At 48.8% G+C, this 21,061-nt stretch overlaps 2 protein-coding genes across 22 annotated transcripts; both read right to left on the reverse strand.

The window, feature by feature from the left end:
* Window positions 1–160: 160 nt before the first annotated feature.
* Window positions 161–20,151, reverse strand: IL17RE (interleukin 17 receptor E). 19 transcript variants are annotated; one of them, XM_072785178.1, is made up of 18 exons: window positions 20,109–20,147; window positions 12,455–12,566; window positions 11,532–11,735; window positions 11,178–11,193; window positions 10,469–10,591; window positions 9,577–9,674; window positions 9,169–9,328; window positions 8,934–9,073; window positions 7,798–7,866; window positions 6,890–6,956; window positions 5,768–5,943; window positions 5,639–5,686; window positions 5,511–5,556; window positions 5,192–5,403; window positions 2,571–2,639; window positions 2,006–2,057; window positions 1,823–1,921; window positions 161–1,299 (listed from the first exon to the last, which is right to left on the reverse strand). In XM_072785178.1, the coding sequence occupies exons 2-18, from the start codon at window positions 12,515–12,517 to the stop codon at window positions 704–706; spliced, it is 2,238 nt and encodes a 745-aa protein (XP_072641279.1). In that variant the 5' UTR covers window positions 12,518–12,566; window positions 20,109–20,147; the 3' UTR covers window positions 161–703. The 19 variants fall into 19 exon arrangements, with proteins under 19 accessions (XP_072641279.1, XP_072641281.1, XP_072641282.1 ...); XM_072785180.1 differs by lacking the exon at window positions 20,109–20,147 and adding an exon at window positions 19,921–20,056 and having other exon boundaries at window positions 11,532–11,711; XM_072785181.1 differs by lacking the exon at window positions 20,109–20,147 and adding an exon at window positions 19,921–20,056 and having other exon boundaries at window positions 5,192–5,340.
* On the reverse strand, window positions 16,998–20,192 carry JAGN1 (jagunal homolog 1). 3 transcript variants are annotated; one of them, XM_072785210.1, is made up of 2 exons: window positions 20,109–20,192; window positions 16,998–17,946 (listed from the first exon to the last, which is right to left on the reverse strand). In XM_072785210.1, exon 2 carries the CDS (start codon window positions 17,871–17,873, stop codon window positions 17,484–17,486), a length of 390 nt encoding a protein of 129 aa, XP_072641311.1. In that variant the 5' UTR covers window positions 17,874–17,946; window positions 20,109–20,192; the 3' UTR covers window positions 16,998–17,483. The 3 variants fall into 3 exon arrangements, with proteins under 3 accessions (XP_072641311.1, XP_072641310.1, XP_072641312.1); XM_072785209.1 differs by lacking the exon at window positions 20,109–20,192 and adding an exon at window positions 19,921–20,061; XM_072785211.1 differs by lacking the exon at window positions 20,109–20,192 and adding an exon at window positions 19,226–19,294.
* Between the last annotated feature and the right edge of the window lie 869 nt (window positions 20,193–21,061).

The raw sequence follows: 21,061 nt of genomic DNA on the forward strand, positions 1-21,061 counted from the left end.
TTCTGAGAATGTGAAGGATGTGGCTGTGGATGTGGACATGAAAGATTTGGGCCTGCAAACCCAGGCCCAAATGCATAACAACACCCAGGCAGGGCTGTGTGGACCCCTCTTCCAACTCAGTATCCTGGGTCTACCAGAGAAGCACATTGTGTCTCTTGGCTTATCCATTACATTTGCCTTTATTCATTTTTCTTGATCTTGGTTTCTACCATGTCGGCCCTGGCCCTGGCGACCCAAGACCAAAACCCCTTTCCCTGGGTCAGGCTCCCTCCCTCCTTCCCTCCTCTGGGCACAGCTGCAGTATGGGAAAACAGTATCCCTGCCACAGAAAGGGGTTTTCTCCCACCCCCCTGGAGTCATCCCTCACTCAGAATTTCCACCTCTCCTGCCTCCTCTACCTCTGCTCCATACCTCTCAAGCCTGGACTGGAGCATGTGCAGACTGCTCTTTCTGGAATTTTGAAGAAAAGAAGTGGGAAGATTTCCCCTATCCCCAACAGGACTCGAGTCAGTGGAGCCCTCAGTAAACAGAAACTCTCCCTGCTGGTTCTGAAAGGGTAGGCATGAGGAAGAAGCCGGACGCGTAAGGAAGGGCTAGGACAGCGAGGGAGGTGCTCTGCTTTCAGGCTAGCAGCCAAAGCCTAAGGATTTGGGGCCAGTAGTCCTGAGGAGGCACCCCAAGGATTCTAGGGTAGAAGGCTCCTTCAGGGATTCCAACCAGTACCCCTACGCCTGTCTCTGCTCAGCCTCGGTGGGCACAATTTGGCGGCCTCTCGTTCCAGCCGGTGGCACAGCTCCAGGCGACCCCGCAGGCACTGCCGATCCCCGAGGCGGCCTCGGCCGGTGGCTTCCGTGGAAGGCTGCGCGTCCAGCGCCCGCAGCAGGCGTGGCAGGTCGCGCAGCAGGCGGTAGCGCGGCAGGGCGCGCAGTGGCTGCGGAATGTCGCCCTTGGCACAGAGGCGACTAAAGTAAGCGAGCAGCAGCAGGGGGCGCGGGGCGGCGCGGAGCAGGGCGCGCAGGGGCGCGGAGCGGGGATCCGGGCCCCGCGCTGGACTGGGGCCCGCACTGCTCCACAGAAGCAGCACGGTGCCTTGCTCCTGCGCCACGCGCGCCCGCGCCGCCCACAGCCACGGCAGGGGGCCCACGCGCGCCACGCGCGTCCCCTCCCACAGGTCCACGATCACGTCGCGCCCGCCGCCCAGAGCTGCCCGCAGCAGTTCAGCCAGCGCTCCCACCAGGAGCCGCTGCGCCTCCGAGTCCGCCGCGTGCAGGAGCAACACGGGCCGCGCTCCGCCAGGGCCTGGGGGCGGGAGCAGCAGATGAACAAGGTAGGGGGCTGAGGGGGAGCCCAGGACTTCCCCTCCCCTACTTCACCCTCAACCTCCGCCCAGCCCCATCCCCGAGCCTTGGGGCTAATTCATCCGGTGTCCCACCTGACTCCTTATCTGCACTGGGGGTGGGTACCCAAGACAGCTTTAGCCTATAGGATGGCTTTGGGTTAATTAGATAAAAGCGTCCGGAAGGGGCCAGGTCTAGGGCGCTAGGTTTGGCAAGAGCAGCGCGGGCTGGATTTCCGCCCCACTGGTCTCATCCCAGAGAGCACTAAAACAGTGAACCATCTGCACAGAGGGACGTTGGCGCTGCCTTAACCATTCCTGACCACTAGGGGGCCTGAAGCTCACCACCTTGGGGAGCACAGAGCTCCACAGAGCAGCACGGACATGGCTCTGCCAGAAGGGAGCCCAGGCAGGGGAAGGGTGGGGGGCAACTAGCCTAGGCACTGTGCGGACCTGAATACTCAGTTTACCCCAGAATGAGCGTACCTGACAGTGGGCGCCGGCGGGTGAGGGCTAGAACAATGCCCAATAGGGTGGCGAGGGCCAGGATTGCCAGGATCAAGAGCCCCAGGTGTCTATGAGAGACTGAGGCAAGCAGGGTGAGGCCAAGCCAGGCTCTTCATTGCCCAAACTCCTTCTTACCCCACCCTTCCTCACCCAAGAACTCACCATCCGGACATAAGAGGTGCTTCCAGGAAAACTGAACATCTGACCTCCACACCTGAGGGCACAGAACCCCCATCCTTGTAAGCCAGGGTAGCCCCTCCTCCCAGGGGATGTTGAATGGGGGTAGAGAAGGGGAATCACCCTAGGTAGGAAATTTCTCCAGCACAAGGTTTGTGTTTGGTCCAGCTCCTGCTGTGCCACACAATAGGTCAAGAGGGGCAAACTCAAAAACTAAAGCCAAGGTATCTATGAGGACCAGGAGAACACAGGCCCTGAATGAAGTAATCAGATGCCACTGAGCCCAAGCCTGTTGTCACCATGCCTAAATGTGGACATAGAATACCAGGTTTTCCGATACTTTTTTTTTTTTTTTTTTCAGGAGAAGCCAGAAATCAGCAAATCAGCTTTTAAAAATATGACTCTTCAATATTTAAATGGTAGCAACTCTCCAATTTTAAACACCATGCTGGCCAAACCAAACATTTTTGCAGACTAGATTTGCCCCGTGTGTCCACCTGTAGAGTAGATGCTAGAGGAATGTGTACAGAGTGAGGGCAGGATTCCTTACCAGGACACAGCTCCCTGGCTTCAGGAAGGGAATGATGAGATCTAGTGTCACTGGGCTTGAGCCCTGAGTCTGTGTGAACAAAGAGCAGAATGATTGTCCCCAGAGAGTCTAATCAGACTCTGTCCAGTCTGAATCTGCCCACACTCTTCTTCCTTTCTACCCACCCCCCACCCAAATCCTACCCAGACTTAAGGCCAAGTGCCACTGCTGACAAGAAAGAAGTCTTCCCCTTGCTTTATTCTCAAGCATCCCAGTGATCAATCCCAGATCTAAACTGCTATATAGGGACGCCTGGGTGACTCAGCAGTTGAGCATCTGCCTTCAGCTCAGGGTGGGATCCCATGGTCCTGGGATCAAGTCCCACATCAGGCTCTCTGCATGGAGCCTGCTTCTCCCTCTGCGTCTGTCTCTGCCTTTCTCTCCGTGTCTCTGATGAATAAATAAATAAAATATTTTTAAACATAAAAAATAGGGGCAGCCTGGGTGGCTCAGCGGTTTAGTGCCTGCCTTCAGCCCAGGGTATGATCCTGGAGACCCGGGATGGAATCCCGCATCGGGCTCCCTGCGTGGAGCCTGCTTCTCCGTCTGCCTCTGCCTGTGTCTGTGCCTCTCTCTCTCTTTCTCTCTCTCTCTCATGAATAAATAAAATCTTTAAAAATAAATTTAAAAAAATAAACCGCTGCACAGATACGTATTAATCAGGCAATCAGGCATTCATCAACAAACATGCTCTGGGTGTCTACATTGTGTCAAGCTCTGAGGAAAGAAGACACAAACATTGTCTCTGTCCTCTGGCAGCTCATAAACCAAGGAGCTTAACTATAACCTGCCTTCCTTCCCTGCCCTGCATATCTGAACGGATGGCTTATCCACTGGAAAGAACCTAAGTTGTGAAGTCAAACTATAGTTCAAAAAGTCTGGCTTAGGGCAGCCCGGGTGGCTCAGAGGTTTAGCGCCGCCTTCAGCCCAGGGTGTGGTCCTGGAAACCTGGGATGGAGTCTCATATAGGGTTCCTTGCATGGAGCCTGCTTCTCCCTCTGTGTCTGTGCCTCCCTCTCTCTCTCTCTGTGTCTCATGAATAAATAAATAAAAATCTTTAAAAAAAAAAAAAAGGCAGGCTTAACTATGCCTTTGTGATTCCTCGCTGTGTGTTCTTTGTGTGGAGATAGGTTACCTCCCTCCATGACTGTCAGTTTCTTCATTTGTATATAAGGACAATAGTCTCTATTTTACTGGGTTATGGAGAGCATCACATGGGAATATGCATGTTAACACTCTTTATCATACACAGTACAGGGTGTATTCTTTTAGTAGTAGTAGCTTTTATCACGCTGGGGACACCTTAGGGGCAGAGACTATGTTATATTCTTTTCGTGTATCTTCCAGGGCCTAAAACAAAGTAGGCACAGAGTAGGGATTCAGTAAATGCATGCTAAATTGGGCAGAATTGACTGCCGTCTGTATATAGGCAGGATATGGCTCCACCCTACGCTCTGGGTACTGGTTAGGAAGTTGACCTGGGTCTCCATCCTTCAGAAACACCCTCTACCTCCAACCCCTATACCACCCCTGTTCTAGACCCCATTCTCCAGCCAGCTGTCAGCAAATGCTAACTCAGTGACTTTCAAATCATGGCTGAACTCAATGAAGGTGGTCTTCTAGCTCCCAGAAACAAATGAGTCCATGGATTTAGCTCTCAATTTTAGGTTATCCCATGTCACTTTGTCTTAAATCTTAAGCATGGCTTGGTGTTAAATCTTAAACATTCTTTTTTAAAAAATATTTTATTTATTTATTCATGAGAGACAGAGAGACAGAGAGGCAGAGACACAGGCAGAGGGAGAAGCAGGCTCCACACAGGGAGCCCGACGTGGGACTCGATCCCAGGTCTCCAGGATCACACCCTCGGCTGAAGGCAGGCGCTAAACCACTGAGCCACCCAGGGATCCCCAAATCTTAAACATTCTTAAACATTTGCTACCCCCATCTGCTTGGAAGCCCTCATAGAAGGCAAAACAAATAAGCAAGCTACCAGTGAAGGTTTAAGAAAGAATTTGAAAGAGCTAGTCATGCTTAGTCAGATTGGTGCTGTGGTTTGATAGATATATTTGATTGTAGTTAGTATATCAGATACATAGAAGAGTCTGTTAGTCAAACTGTTCTTAGTTGACATAATAAAATTAAATCTGTCAGTAGTTAACAATATTCTGCAAAGAGCACTTCAGCTTCCGGGGCTCTGCCTCCCAAGATAGTCAGGGAACGTCTGCCAAGTACCTTGTGGAGACAAACAGAAACACAGAGGGAGAGGACAGCTGGGTTCAAGAGATAGCATTGGTATAAAATGTGGCATCAGGTTGAGAGGGTCAGAGGACAGCTGGAGGTGGGATGCCCAGTCTCTTGCCTCTGTTTATCTCGTCCTCTGTAAATTCAGAAACTAAAAGGATTAGAAGCTGCTCCATTGAAGACCCCACAGACTGGCAGAGAAACCAATTGAACAAAGGCTGATCAAGTAAATAAATAACCAGATGATATAAATTAGAGATTTGCTTGCCTACACTTGCTATGCTCTGAGCAACAAGACCATGGGGGAGGAGAAGAGGAAAGCCCTGGCTGGGCCATACCTGGCTGATGCTGTAAACAGGGGGCACAAAACCGTCCTGGCCCAAGCTTGGGTGGCTCCAGGCAGCACTGAAGGTGGCATGAATTCTTGAGGAGAAGTGAAGGACCAGCTGCTGGGCCTGGGTATCCATGCTCACATTCCAGGATGGAGCTGCCAGGGTGGGAAAGGGTATGATGGGAGACACTCTGTTTGCGGAAGGTGGTAGGAGCTGGGCTGTGGTTGACAAAGAAGTTGGAACAGGGCTAGAGTGTGGCTTGTCACAGTTGAGGAAGGGTTAAATGGTGGAAGGGGGCCCTAGCCAGGGTCACTTGTTGGCTCACCAGTCCGGTGGGGGCATTCAACATGGCTGCTATTTCTAAAAGAGAACTGAGAAATCCAAGAATGGCAAGTCAGCCAGTTCCAGGTACCATCCATACCCCTACCCATCCACTGTCACACATGCTTGTACCTTGAAGCAGAGCTGGGGGTGCAGGTCTACTCCTTCCAAAACATACCACTGTGGTAAGAAAAGGCAGTTAGGGAGCAGGGCCCTGGACACCAGCCTTGCCCACTCAAGCTCTGGGGAGGCCGCTCTCACCCCCTCTGCCTCTTGCGCCGTAGCATTGGGGAGATCTTCACAGAAGGTGTGCCAGTTCTGCCTCTGGCAGAGGGAGGCCTGCAGCTTCAGGGGGCAGCGGAGTGTTAGGGCCATGACCATCTGACTATGCTGGCTGTAGTCAGTAAAGTGCACTGACTTCCAGAAGTCCGAGCCATCTGGGCAGGCGACAGGCAGAGGCAGAGTGAGGGCTAGGGAGGCCTGGGCCCGGGGTTGTCCTCCACCTCATTTTGCATCCTTATCCCCTGGGGCAGCAAAGGATGACTTTGTAAAGGTGCTCAGCCCAGTTGCTGGCATGTCTAGGTACCCAATAAATGAGGAGGACTTCTCCCTACCTTTTAAGACCTTTCCTACTTAGCTGTCTCATCTTCTTCCTGTGCCTCCACTCTGGCCAGCTCTCAGGTTGCTCCCCAAACTCAATACCTGCATATCTTTGCTTAGGTTCCTCTCAGAACCAGGAATGTCCCAGCCTCCCCTCATCTCCTTTTGAGACACTGCCCATTTTCTGAGCCCACCTCAGGTGTCACCTCCCATGAGAGACCTCCTATCAGACAGCCTTCATGGGCTTCTCCCTTTCCTGAGTTCATGGCCTACAGCCTAGTTCTTAGTTATAATGGTACCCTAGACTGTAGGCTGCTTTGTGCTAGTCTTTTATTGTTTTGGGCTGCCATCTCTTTAACTTGGGATAATCACATGAATATGGTATTTTGGACATCATCAGCCACTTTCACATATAAGATTGAATACAAGCCTCATTAACAGTTGGCAAGTAAGGCAGGGCGACTATCAGGTTTAGAGAAGAATTAGTGGGAGGTGACTGCAGGACTCCTCACCCGTCCTCTTAGGACACTACCTCCTGGGTCTCATATTTCAAACCTAGTACAATGTTCAATACTCTGATTTATTGGCAGGCTGATTGGTAGATATGGTAGTCCTTCTTTCTCCCCCACCAACTCCAGGGAAGTGCCTGCATACCTTTTGGAGGCTTCCTCCACAACATAGGTGTGAAGTGTGTGTGTGTGTGTGTGTGTGTGTGTGTGTGTGTGTGAGAGAGAGAAACAGAGAGGCAGTGATTGCACAAGAATGCATATGTGCAGCACTTACAGGCTTCAGGCCAGTTCTGGAAGGGACATTTTTTGCGCCTCACAGTGTCCTCTTGCAGGTAGGATGCCTGAGGGGACAGGGGAACAGTCAGGGAGGGTCATAGGAAAGGCTTTTCCTCTATCACTCAGACCTGAAACTCATTCTGGCTTGGCCTGGCCCTGATGTAAGCTGCCTGAACCGGCAGGGCACTGAGGAGAAGAAGCAGTACAGGGTTTAGGCAAGGGTAGGTGGTGAGTGACCCGAGTACAGGAGCAAGCTCAGTAAATGTGAGGATGAGTCCTCTTCTCCCTGGAGAGGGGAGGTCCACATTTGTCTGCTTTTAGCTTTCCTGGCTTCCACTCTCAGTGATCCCCAAGGCATGCCCTGTATGGACCCCTCCCTCTGGACTGCCCCAACCCCCAGGGTTGCCCCATGTGTCTGTCTGCCCCTTCCCTTTTATCTCCTACCCAGCTGACAAAGACCCCTGCATTTTTGGTCTAGTCCAAAGAAGCCTTCATGCTTTGTAAGAAAAGGAGTGCCATGGAGGGCTCATGCGGACAAGACTTTTGGAGCCGTATGGAACCTTGTAGGGGTCACATGTGCCCCCACCATGACTCCTCAGAACACACAGTGAAGGTAACTGCATACTCTGTCTCTGTGGGTTGAGGTCAGTCTGAACCTAGGGAAGCTGGGTTTAGGATAGGACTGAGGTTGGAATTGCCCCCCAAAATAGCTCATGTTCAGCAGGACACTTCCCTCTCTGACCCGACATGTGGCTTAAAGTCCAGCTGGCAGCAGTCTGCCCAAGCCTCTCATCAACACCCTGTCTTTCTAAGACCTGACTTACTTGGACATATGGTTGACCAGCTGTGCCTCTGGGAGACCTAGAAGTGGAGCCATGGAAAACCCAGACCTTTTGTTCTGCTCACCTCTATGCACAGACAGGGCAGAAGAAATTCATAAGGCAGGTCTACAGCATGGCCCCCAGACACAATTTTCTGTTGACGAAGCAGCAAAAGGAGAGAAGAAATGCCTGAGAAAGAGCTTAGGCACCCTGGACCAGGGCAGTAGGAAGCTGGGACCTTGGCAAGCACATCCTATTCTTCCTCTTAGATTTATTTCTTTCACTGAGGAATTTCCTTTGAGGTGGAAGGTGTCCCTGATCTGTAGTCTATTTGCTCTAGCTATCTCAATATATGGAGTGGGGAGGGGGAAGAAATAGGGGAAGGATCCTACATTTATGGAGCCCATACTGTATGCCAGGGAGGATGCTAGATGCTAGAAGCATTAATTTGATTAATTAAATGCTAGCACCACAGTGATCTTCATCTTAGAAATGAAGAGAGCCGGGGAATCCCTGGGTGGCTCAGTGGTTTAGTGCCGCCTTCGGCCTGGGGTGTGATCCTGGAGACCCAGGATTGAGTCCCGCGTCAGGCTCCCTGCGTGGAACCTGCTTCTCCCTCTGCCTGTGTCTCTGCCTCTCTCGCTCTGGGTCTCTCATGAATAAATAAATAAAATATTAAAAAAATAATAAATGAAGAGAGCCAAGGGACACAGAGATACAGCCTCGGTCCCTGTAGATGGTATCAGCTACATACCAGGGCATCTGGAGGTTGAAGTGGAGGTATTAGGCCTGGGCTGAGTGAATGGGGGACGACATCACATTTTCCAAGGGGGAACAGCGAAAGGAGGGAGATGGAAGGGGACCCAGACAGATGTGACTGCTTCTTGGGGGAACTGAAAAGGCTTCTTAATGCAACCTGAATCTCGCTAGAGGCTCTTCTCTCCGGGGATATACACTGTATTCATTTCTCTGCTAGGCATTCATGGTTGCTCCAAGTCTCTGCCTGCCTTTTCCCATCCCCTCCTCCCAGGTGACAAAGACTCCTGCATTTTCTGTCTTATCCAGAGAAGGTTTAATGCTAGGCACTTCAGATCTGTATGGAGGTCTCAGACAATGCCTGTCCCTCTCCGGGCCTTGGTCTCCCCACAGATACAACAGTGAGGACCTTTATGCTCCAGAGCTGTGTGATCTGGCTTTTTAAAGGGAGATGACACTCCATACCTGGGTGTCAAAGGGACTGCTCAGCTCTTCACATTCCAGTACCCACTGGTGACAAAGGCGCACGCTGACCTCAGGTCCTGGAGGAATGGTCACTTGAATAGCCCGTGCCTCAGACAGCAGATCAAAGGAGAACTCGGGCCCTGGAGAGGACGAGGACCTGGTAGCCTTGTCTCTTGGCCTATGCGCAGGCACTATTACTTGGCTGCACCCATCTCTGGTCATACCCCATGCCTACCTTCATGCCTTTGTGAGCTGGGTCTGGGGAGATCTTCCACTGCCTTTGGATCTGCAGGTTGGGTCCTTTTAGAGCGCAGCCCCTTGTGAGAGATGTCTGGGGAGGGGACAGCAATGTGATGACCCTTCTCAGACAGACAACAGCTACTCATCAGCTTCCTCTGTGGGCAGAGAACATGGGTGGCCTTAGGCCAGGAATTAGGCTTCTATTCCTGCTTCTGGAACCTGGGGCACCCCAGGAAGTCACTCAATCTTTAGGCCTCGGTGTCCCTAACTGTGTAGTGGACAGAATAGTTTTTACTTCATCGCCATGCTTTCTGTCTTTCCTAGGGCTAGAGAACAAAATGGGAGGCCAAAAAGGAAAGGGCTGGGAGGCATAGGGCAGAGCTGGAACTGGCAAGGGGAGTACCTGAGCATATGCTGGCATCTTGTGTCTCCTACAGAACCGGAACTTATGTGACTTTTTGTATTTCTGCACCAGGAGGTAGAACCAACCCCCCCGGAGGCCTGTGCAGGAAAGGACATAGTTAACAATTTACTATCCAGGCCTTCACTGCCCCTCCCCTATCTGGAAATGTGGTCTGATGTTAGACAGTAAGTCATTTCATATCATGGAGGGTAATGGTATCAAGCTTCTTTAGTCCTGAAAGTTATGATACAGTCAAAAAAGGACTAATTCCTTAGGTAGAGAAAAAGGCAAAAATGTCCATTGTTGGGCAGCCCAGGTGGCTTAGAGGTTTAGTGGCGCCTTCAGCCCAGGGCGTGATCCTGGAGACCCAGGATCAAGTCCCACGTCAGGCTCCCTGCATGGAGCCTGCTTCTCCCTCTGCCTGTGTCTACCTCTCTCTCTGTCTCTAATAAATACATAAAATCTTTTTTAAAAAATGTCCATTGTAGCATTATTTACAACAGTGAAAAATTAGAAACTGCTGATTCTTAAGCAGTGTTTGGGAATTTGTATGTGCCGGCACTGAACTAGGCAATGAAAATATAGAGTTGAATAAGAAAGACCTTACTTCGCAAAGAGAAGGTAATAATAGTAAACTCACAGAACTAAAACAATTTGATCTCAAGCATTGGTGCCAGTAGAAAGGAGAAACACCTTCACAAAATGATACGGCTGAACCCATGAATATCAGTCGTGGTCTCCTATTTGAGGATGACCTGTCTCTGTTGAGGTTGACAACAGGAGAGACATCTGTTCTAGGAGGGTAAGTCCCACCTTCCTCAGCCTGGGGACCCCCAAAACACCCCTAATGCACATCTCCATTGAGAATAGCCCAAAGGGCTGTTTCTCATACCTGAAGAATCTGACACCAGATGCAGGCACAAATAATAGGGGCAGAGCCAGAGCTGAACACACCAAGGCTTTAGGGACACAGGAAGGGCCAACTGGGTATGGCAAGGAATACAGGCAGACCTTCCTGGGAAAGAGGAAAAGAAAATCAAATGGTAGAATCCAAGGAAGTCCCTCCTGCCTCAGACAAGTTGTACTTGAGACTGAGATGTGTGGCTCTGGGCAAATGACTGACCTATCAAAGCCTCAGCTTCCTCATTCATAAAGTAGGACTGTTGTCAAGATCAAGTAAGATAGCATGTGGGAAAAGGATTTGCAAACCAGAAAGGGACCCTAAGATGTGAAGGATCATGGTTGTATCACTGACAAGAGGGAGGGACCTGTTAAGGGGGAATGCCTAGAGGTTATCCTGTCTCTCCTTTAATTCCCCCCTGCCCCTCAGGGGCAACAGATTTCACAGTACAATCCTGTTCACTATGCTGCTCTACCCCTCAGAAACAGGGAGTCTGAGGGGCTAAGTGCACTGCCTGAAGCCACTGTGGAGTATGTGGAGGAACTACAATGCAAATCCAGGCTTGTCCTGATTCTAAACCCCATGTTTTTTCCTTGATATGCTCCTTCCCAAGTCGAGAACCAAAAATTAGAATGGAAAGTTCACCAGGGGTCTGGAACAAGGGACACAAAAGAGAAGTAGGGCACGGAATGAGACTCACCAGTGAGAGTGTCTTCCTGAAGGCACAGGGCCCAGTAGGGGCAAGAAAGGAAAGAATTATTAGTAGAGATTCCTATATGGGGGACATTCTCCCTGTGGTCCTTGCCTCAAATCATCTAATTCCAAGGCCCATAAGCTAATAGCTCATCCATTGTGGCTCTTCTTTTTCCCAGCTCTACCCCATCCAGGCGCTCAGCACACCAGAACCTTTGCTACCCCTCCAAGACCATATAGAGGACATACGGGGACTGCACCAGGGCACAGGGCCTTGGAAGACATGAGAGGACAGGCAGAGGAGTGGGGAGCTTCACCAGCTTGGCAGGCAAGTGTCCCCACTGGGCAACAGCAGCATTACCTTACCATGTGGGAGGCCAGCAGACAGTGGGTGCTCCAGCGGGGCAGGTAGGAGCGGCCAATCTTGGCGGAGGCAGAGAGGCCAATAAACAGCAGGAGAAGAGGGAGGCACTGGGCTGCCAGTCTGGGGCTCCCCATGGGCTTCCGTGGGGTCAGAGTGCCCAGGACATGGCTGCACAGCCTGAAGGTGGGCAGCAGAGCCTTGCTGAGCAGCAGCGGGGAGCACAGGGAGCAGGAGTCGTCGCCTCTGCCTGTCCCTGCCCCGCCCTGCCCCAAAGCTCCTCCTAGATCCTAGATCCTAACCAGCCAGCCAAGCCACATTCCTTCTTCTCCTAGCGGAGGGACAGAGCTCCCTCTCCCCAAGAAAACCCTGCCGCTCCCACCTGGAGGGCCAGGGGCTACAGCTCAGGCAGAGAAATAACAGGAAAGAGGCCAGTTAGGGGAATGGAGGCTGTCCCCACTTCCTAACCCCTCCTACTCCTGCCAACACCCAGTACATCTGACCCGCCCACTAATGCTCTTGGACTTAGAGCTTCCTTGGAGATGGGTCTCATCCCCTCACTTAGAGAATTAACAGAACTACTAAGCACTGTTCTGCAATGGGGTCTGGAGACAGCTGTGACCATAAGGGACACACTTCCCTTTGTGTCCCTGAGGCACCATTTAGAGTTGAGCAGAACGACAAAAAGTCCCTGTAGGATGCACATAGACCTCACATGCTCCCATATGCCTCCTGTTCCCCACCTGGCTGACCCTCAAGACTATAGCCCAGCCTTTTCTCTCCACCCAGCTCTTCTGGGTAAAAGGCTCCATGCCAAAGGGGCCTCCAACTTCAAGAATCCTCTAATCAGTACCGGCTGCTCAGAAAGCCCCAGAGCACACAGCTGAGCCCTGGAGCTGTGGGAGCAGGCCCCACGCACTGACCTGGTTTCCTGTGGTTTCCGATGCTGACGAGGCTCCAGGCTTTGTGGGGACCCTCCCCATCATCCCACAGCTTCCTCCTGCTCATGGAGCACTTGAACTGCTCAGTCCTTACCTTGGTGACACACATAGAAAACAAGTTCAGGGCACACCTACGGGGTTAAGTCATCTTGATATTGTTATTGTCCCTCTGCCCCTTTCAGTAGTCTGACCCTAGCCTTCTTCAAGCCAATTCTAGTTCCTAAGTCTTCAGGTCCACTGTCTGAAGACCCATTGTACTCATTATCCTAAAAATACCCTCTGGCTTTTAAGTTCCTTAGAAGATAAGGACCCTTTCCTATTCTTTATGTTCTCCAATGCCTAGCAGTGGATGTCAACAAATGGGTGCTTTGTAGTTGAATAACTGCAAGTAATGATACATTTTATCTAAGCAACAGTTTATCTGCTTCACATTTGACAAGCACTTTCATATTTGATCCATTTAATCAACTTATGAGAAAGTGAGAATTATTCATTTTTATAAAGAGATAAATAAGGAAGAAGAGTGATTTCATCAAGGTCTCTATCCAGGGAGCTCCAAATCTGCCAACCTCTCACAATTCATTTCTACCAGCCTACGGTCTCTCTTCCCCCTGTCTCATTACCCTCTTCCTGGGAAAAAGGTTTGCCTGGCACAGGTCTGTTTTTTGGCCTTGGAGCCTATCACTGCAAAAATAGATCGGTAAGTTACCAAGGAAGAAAAAGGTCTGGCCATACTAAGGACAGGTTAGGGGGTCTTCCCCCTCAATCTTTACCTAATCCACAGTAGTTTAGATCTACATTAATAATGCATTTTCCAATGCTGAGGGCATAAAGCGAGAAACTTGGTTCCATTCTCACATACTTCTCTTTTTCGACCTCTTTGTATCTTCTGATCTGTCACAGTGAAAATATATCCTTAACTGCTCCCTGACCCTGGCTAACGTATGGTAGGAGAAACAGAAAAGACAGAACAGGGCCCATATTCACACATACAAAAGAAATAAAGAATGGAAAGGGAATAAAAATGAGAGCATAGAAAAGGAAAAGGAAAAAAGATGAGGAAGAAAGGGGGAAAGAAGAAAGAAAAGAAGGTCTGTGTTTTATTTACTGTCCTGCTGGCTTGCCTATTGATTATGGGACCTAAAAAATTATTTAGGGTAAAAAGCACTGCAGGAGAACTCAGGTACTGGGAAAGAGTAGGGAATCAGTTTAAGATTTGCTAAACTCTTACTATCAGACTCTAGGCCTGTGTGCTTTGCCCACATTATCTCATTTTGAGGTCAGTCTTTTTTTTTGGGGGGGGGGGGAACAGTCTTTTTTTTTGGGGGGGGACAGTCTTTTAAAACCATTCTACAGACTGGAAAACCCTAGGCAGATTAAGTAACTTGTCCAAACACAGAGATGGAGAGCTGGGACTCACCACTGCGTCTTTTGGCCAGGACACACAACTTGGGGAAATCTGTGGGAGGGTGAAGGGTTTCTGGGTCCTAGAGACCACAGAATTACTCGACTTAGCAGTGCAACGTAGTTGGTAGGGTTAACAATGCGAAGGGAGAATTTGGAATAGTTAGAAAGAACATAGGAAAAGTAGGTCTTATGATAGTGAGTTAATGGTCAGACTTCCAGATGAATAGGGATTATTGGGGAAGAGTCAACAAGGAAGGTGTAACTGTGGCTGGAATAGAAGATGGCTAGGTGGAGTAAAAGTCAACTGCAGCACAGAGCCCTGTCTTCTTGGAAGATGGCCGAAGCCTGTCTTAACGTGCGGTTTGTGTCTGAATGAGCTGACCCAGACTTCATGCTCTAGCTCTAATAACCTTTACTTGGGGACCAAGCCAGGAACTCAGGAAGTCTTGGCAGGCCCCTGCACATGCTCAGATAGAGAGCACGCTGTGGGGGCCTTAGACAGCTGTTTCTTGAGCCTTACCCTTACATGGACTCTGGTCAGATCATGCAGCAACTCCAGCCTCTTTCTGTCATGGCTGATTCCTAAAGTCCCTTGGGGCAACTGGGGCTCTTGTTAGGGGAACTTAGGCAGGTGGGGCCAACATGTTAGACCAGACCAGTGCAAACCAAGAGTGGAAGAGTGTTCCTTCCTTACTTCTGCTCTCCCAGAAGGGATCAACCTCCAGAGTTCCAAGGCAAGAGATTATGCCCAAGAGAAGAGATAGGGACTCCCAGTCTGAAAGGGGGAGGTTAGCAATGCTTGTCAAGAAAAGGGATTTTGGGTATTTACTAAGTACTGCTTTGGTATTTAATAGTATTGCTATGTACTATTCATATACATTATTTTAATTAATCTTCACAATCCTGGTAGCTACGATGGTAGCTAGGATGATCCCCTTTTGTCAAATCAAATCAGAGATTCAAGTATCTTGCTCAAGGCAAAAGGCATAATTCCAACCTAAGTCAATCTAATTTTAGAAGCTAAAATTCATTCCACTATGCCACACTGCCTTTCTCATGCACTAGGTGTTCTCTAAGGGTCCCTCCAATGCCTATAGTTGAGATCTGCAAACACTAGGGAAGAACCTTTCCACACATTTATAAAGTGTTACATAGTTCACGAAACACTTTCATAATACTTTATCTTATTTGATCTTCAAAACAGTCCTGTGAAATAGGCAGTGTTGATCTTAGCCATTCAATTAGGCGTGCTGGTACTCGAACCCATCTTCCACCATCCAAATACAATGGTCTTCCCACTAAATCAAGATCTCTTTCAAAACTCTTGTTTGCTTCAGGGAATACTACAACCATGAGGTAGGAAAAAAATGATTGGAAAAGCAGAATCCCAATAACCCAACAAGTAGAAACCTAAAGTAAATCAACTGGCTTTTTTTTTTTGCATTGACAGTAATTTCCATAGTGGGTCTTTGAAAGCACTCTAAGACTGAAGTATCACTCCAATAATCAAACAAAAAAAGTTTAACTTAAAAATTTTTTTCATCCCAATTCTTTGAAAATTAGCAATTTGTGCCTGGTGGACATAATTCCATTACCCACACATTTCCATCTGCTTTCCTTTGTTCTCCAAATTCTACCCCTGCCTCAGTCTAATTCTTCCCTCTGTGCAATACATCCCGTCTTCAGTTTACAGTAGGACAAGTTACTTTATTCAATAAAGGGCACACCATGTATCAGGTACTGAGCAAGGGGTAAGGAAAATACATGTAAACAAATACTTCTGTCAATAAGAGGTAAAATAAAACTGCTACCCAATTTCAAAGAAAGAACTCTTACACTTTGAATTGAAGCAACCAGAAGGCTCCCAAATTACCATGTAAACTGAATCTTGAAGGATAAGTAATAAAGGCATATAAAGGTATAAAAGGGAAATTTTTAAGCAAACTGGGAAAACATGAAAGCAATATGGGAATTCATGAGGTTCTACTGACTGAGAAAGACTGTGAGAGTATTGGGAGATAATGCAAGATAATGCAAGTGCACTGAAATCATACCTCACAAATGTCTGAAAGAGATTAAGGTATTTTATTCAAAAAACAATGGCACATAGTAGAGACTTGATGATCTAGAGCTGTGCTTTTTAAAATTTATTTATTCATGAGAGACACACAGAGAGAGGCAGAGACATAGGCAGAGGGAGAAGCAGGCTCCCTGTGGGGAGCCTGATGCAGGATCACGACCGGGATCATGACCTCAGCCAAAGGCAGATGTTCAACCAATAAGCCATCCAGGTGCCCTGAGCTGTGCTTTTGTTATACTCAGTTGCACACAGGGATACAGGAAATATGGGTATAAGGTAGAAAACAAGGAGTTAAATTTGGGACACACAGAGTTTGAGATGACAGGACATGCAGAGGAAGAAGTTTTGCAGTATAACTACTGCCAGATCTAAGAATGACTGAGTATAGGCCTAATGTTTATAGAATAAAAGTACTGGGGGAAAAAGGACTAGAACCCTTGAGAGGGTAGAAGTCTGCAATTAAGAGATCCAGAAACCATCCAGAGACTATAAAGTCAAGAGGACAAGATCAAAGGGACACACATCTTTCCTGCAATATTTACTGTGTCAGACTTTTAGGCGTGAAGAGGGCCTTTAGTTCACAGATCTCTTTCCCACTTCCATTTTTAAAGTTAAAAATGCTCCATATCATTAGATGGCATGTTTATTAGTTGTTTCACATGTATATCATATTTCACCCAGATTACATGCAGGGATACTTTAAAATTCTTTTGGATACCATTAATATATTACTAGACATATAAATGACAACCTGTTAACACTGAATAATAAACATGAATATCTTACCAAAAGAAGAGCCCATAATCCAAGCAGGATGAGGATGGGCCATTTTACAGGTAGAGAGATTAAAATCTATGGCCCATGCTAGTTTCTGTCAATCAGCAGCAGGGCTGCTACTATGACTAAGGTTCCTTACGCCCAGTTCACATCTCTACTGCTACTTCCAGGTTTCTTGGGAAACTTCTGCCTCTTTATGTCTAAGGCCACTCAAGCAACATACCTTTCACAATTTATCAAATCCCAACACAAGGCACAGGGTGGAGAAGGCAGTTGTAACTTTATTGAAGTTCTTTTTAAATAAAATGCTTTGCAGTGGAGACAACAGACTGCAGGGGGAGCCTCCCAAATGTTTCCTGCCCCACCACCTACAGATTAAAGTAGAATTTGATTTATTCCCTATCTCCTTCGGTCTTGATGCCTAAGGGGTAATGGACAAAAGTGGAGAGAATGACCAAGAGGCAAGGATGACGCTCAGTCTTAAAGAAAAACCCTGAAGGGCCTTAAGTTCAACCAGCTGAAGTTTGTTTTATAGTTGTTGATCACCCAGTTCCAGCCAACCAGGAATAAATTAAATACAGTTTTGCCACTTCAGCTGATGTCAATAGGAGGGGCTTTCCAGAATGTGGGCCTAGTTTGCACTAGCTGCCAAAATCACCAACAATTTCACAACAGCTCCTCTACCTTCTCACTCTTTTCGGTGGGAGGCCCAGGCTTCACCCCACAGAAGAGTCCATCAGGCAGGCTTCATTTACGCTTCTTCTCCTGTGTGCTGGTGAACCAAGAGTCTAGGAGCTTCTTGCTGTAGTATAACTGCCAGGCATGCACTTGAACTGCCAGCACCAACACCAGGTACATGACAGAGACGGCAGAAAAACCAAAGAGGAAGCGGTAAGCCTTTCCATGGCGGTAGAGCTGCTGTGCAGCAGGGAACATCTCCATGCTGCCATAAATGAGGGGAGCTATGGAAAAGAGCCCCATGCTGATCATGGAGAGCACGAGGTAGCTAATGTTGTTTCGAGGGAAGGAGAGGAGGCCCAAGAGAGAGGGCACAATGCTCAGCAGATACGGGTATTCCCACTGATAGGGCATGGCCACCTGATCATGCGACAATAGCCTCAGGTGTCCCACGCTCATCTTGGCAACCAGGAGCAGCCATATGACCAGATGCACGTAGATCAGCTTCTTGATTTCATACTTGAGAGTCACACTGTGGGGCAGAGCAGAGGAAGAAGTACCTTTCATTCAAAATTTTCTAACACCAACTATATGCCAGGCAACTATATTGGACACTGGGATACAAATATGATTAAGATACAATCCCTGCCTGGAGGCTTAGGGACAAGGAACAAAAGAAAAAATAAGAGGTATCTGGGTGGCTCAGCCAGTTAAGTGTCCCACTCTTGATCTTAGCTCAGGTCTTGATCTCAGGGTTGTGAGTTTAAGCCCCACATTGGGATCCACATGGGGGATGGGAAGTCTACTTTAAAAAAAAAGAAAAGAAAAAATAATTAGAAAATGAACTGGAAGAGCTCTGGTAAATAGATGTTGTCAGATATATAATATCACAGGAAGGAGTAATCAGTTCAGCTTAGGATGGGATGTCTGGAGGCTATCTAGAGGACAGTGATATTTAAGCTAGGCTCTGAAGGGTAGGTCGAGCTGGGATTCCAATTAGAGGTAATAGCAGGCAGGCAAAAAGACATAAGCATTGTGTTCCAGGAAAGCAGGTGGTGTGGCAGGAATACTTTGTAGTGGGAAGGGGAATAGCAGGATATGAAGTTGCAAAGACTAGGAGTCAGATTAAAAGCAAAAGAGTAACTCAGAGCTGTGTTTAGAGAGGACTTTGACTGCATTGTAAGAATATAGCCTACAGGAAAGATACTGGCAGCAAGGAAAACAACTCAGGCTGCCCATACTTCCCCAGTAGAGCAGATTTTATAGCCAAAGCAAGCACATATCTCTCTTATTATTCTAATTCTCTCGGGATCTCTATGTATCCTCTTCACACCCCTGAGGGCAGTTTCTGCTCTGGATAGTCACCAAAACACTTGTGTGGTGATATCCTTTCAGGCAGGGGTCTAATGATAAGAATGAAATGAAGGTCCAAAGAGCTTCTTTGTCATTCTTCAGAACTCTGGAAAGAGGGGCAGCCTGGGTGGTTCAGTGGTTTAGCGCCTCCTTCAGCCCAGGGTGTGATCCTGGAGACCCGGGATCGAGTCCCACGTCGGGCTCCCAGCGTGGAGCCTGCTTCTCCCTCTGCCTGTGTCACTGCTTCTCCCTCTGCCTGTGTCACTGCCTCTCTCTTGTCTTTCATGAATAATAAATAAAATCTTGAAACAAAACAAAACTCTAGAAAGATGTGAAAAACATTCTGGGAGATTTTGATGGATTTAAGAAAAGAAAATCTCTTTTCAAAATCTTTATTTAAAAAATATTCACTATGGAAAATGTGCAACGGTGGTGGTGGTGGTGGTGAAGTCAGTCACCTGGAGTGGTGGTGGTGAGAAGTCAGTCACCTGGAGACTTCATGCTCCATGAAGGCAGGGACCAGCTTCCTTGTTTTTTTTTTTTTTTTTTTTTTTTTTTAAGAAAACAAAAAACATTTTTATTGAAGGTATAACATGCAAACAAAGACCAGATCTGCTTTTGCTTACTCTCATATCCTCGGTGCCTAGCACAGATGCCTGATGGATAGAAACGCAATAAATTTTTGTTGAATGAATAAACGAATGTAGAAATCCCCGCGGGAGCGTTCCTAAAATTCATTTTAGGCAAGGAAAGGCTGGACTTTATGGTCTACATTGCCCCAAATACAACAGCTACCATGTATTGGGCAGACTTACACGAATTACTACCTCGCTAATTCTTCACCAAAACCTAAATAGTGGATGGCTTTGCCCTTCACAGATGAGGAAACTGAATTCCAACTAAAACCCGGGTTTCCGAGGTCCCACGGCGAGGCCAGCACCGCAAGACTCCGGAGCCTAGAGGGCAGGGACCGGACCCTCCCGGGGCACAGGGCGATCCGGCGCTTATGGGAGCGAAGGGGCTTCCCGAAGTGGGGGCCGGGCCCCGAGCCGTCCCGGGAGGAGGTGCGCGCGGCCGGGCGGGGTGGGGTGAGCCCCTGAGGCCGGGCCCGTGCCGCTTCCCAGGCCTCCGTGCTCCTCGCCTCGCTTCATACCTCATCTGGTAGTGCATGGCGACGCGCTCCCGGTGCTGAAAGTCGCTGCCGTCGGTACCGGCCGCTCGCGGGCCTGCCCGAGATGCCATTATCCCCGCCCAGAACCCCAGGACCCCTCACGCCGACCCACCGCCGGGACTACCGGGCCAGGCCGCCTGCACACCCCGTTAGCCGCCTCAGCTACCCACCCTCACAGCCGCGAGGTTCCGCGAGGACAACTTCCGGCCTCTCTGTCTCGGGAGGACCGACTCTGTGGTTACGCGCTCGCGCACGCGCACGCGCTCGCGCCCGTGCTCGGCGGCGGCGGCGGTTCCCTCCCCCCAGCCCCCACGCCTTCCCTTTTTGGAATGCGCGAGAAATTAATCTCTACGGATGGCGTCTTTTTGCCATCTGCTCGGACCATATCACTTAGCCTTCCAGCACGTTCACCTTTTTATTTTTTTTATTTTTTTTATAAAGGATTTCCTGGTTTTATTTATTTATTTATTTATTTATTTATTTATTTATTTTTAATTTACTTATGATAGGCACACAGTGAGAGAGAGAGAGAGAGAGGCAGAGACACAGGCAGAGGGAGAAGCAGGCTCCATGCACCGGGAGCCCGACGTGGGATTCGATCCTGGGTCTCCAGGATCGCGCCCTGGGCCAAAGGCAGGCGCCAAACCGCTGCGCCACCCAGGGATCCCACGTTCACCTTTTTATTTATTTTTTTTTTAACTTTTTTTTTTTTAATTTTCTTATTTATTGATGATAGTCACAGAAAGAGAGAGAGAGAGAGAGGCAGAGACACAGGCAGAGGGAGAAGCAGGCTCCGTGCACCGGGAGCCCGACGTGGGATTCGATCCCGGGTCTCCAGGATCGCGCCCTGGGCCAAAGGCAGGTGCCAAACCGCTGCGCCACCCAGGGATCCCACGTTCACCTTTTTAAACTGAAGACATCGCTGTCCCCACTTTACAGACGGGGAAGTGATAGTAGAAAAGGGCTCTGTAACTCTCCCAGCAGCACACGTGATTGACAGTCTCAGACTCTCTCCCCGTGGATGACTTAATCGTTGCAAAGAGAAACTGGTAACTTGACAGGGGGAGGGGCCTAGGGTGCACCCTCCCTCAAGGAAGTGAAGTTAACTCGGTCAGTGATGAGA

This window comes from Canis lupus, chromosome 19 (genome assembly GCF_048164855.1).
Source record: "Canis lupus baileyi chromosome 19, mCanLup2.hap1, whole genome shotgun sequence".
NCBI classification, from domain to species: domain Eukaryota; kingdom Metazoa; phylum Chordata; class Mammalia; order Carnivora; family Canidae; genus Canis; species Canis lupus.

Bases quoted from the DNA above. Each gene is read 5' to 3' on its own strand.
- IL17RE (XM_072785178.1), bottom strand. From the start codon at position 12,517: ATGATGGGGAGGGTCCCCACAAAGCCTGGAGCCTCGTCAGCATCGGAA. The intron at 9,675-10,468 runs GTATGAGAAACA...TTTCCTGCACAG, and splicing joins TCTGGTGTCAGATTCTTCAG to GCCTCCGGGGGGGTTGGTTC. The intron at 5,687-5,767 runs GTGAGAGCGGCC...TTCTTACCACAG, and splicing joins CGGCGCAAGAGGCAGAGGGG to TGGTATGTTTTGGAAGGAGT.
- JAGN1 (XM_072785209.1), bottom strand. From the start codon at position 20,009: ATGGCATCTCGGGCAGGCCCGCGAGCGGCCGGTACCGACGGCAGCGAC. The intron at 17,947-19,920 runs GTATGAAGCGAG...TCTGCCCCACAG, and splicing joins GCCATGCACTACCAGATGAG to TGTGACTCTCAAGTATGAAA.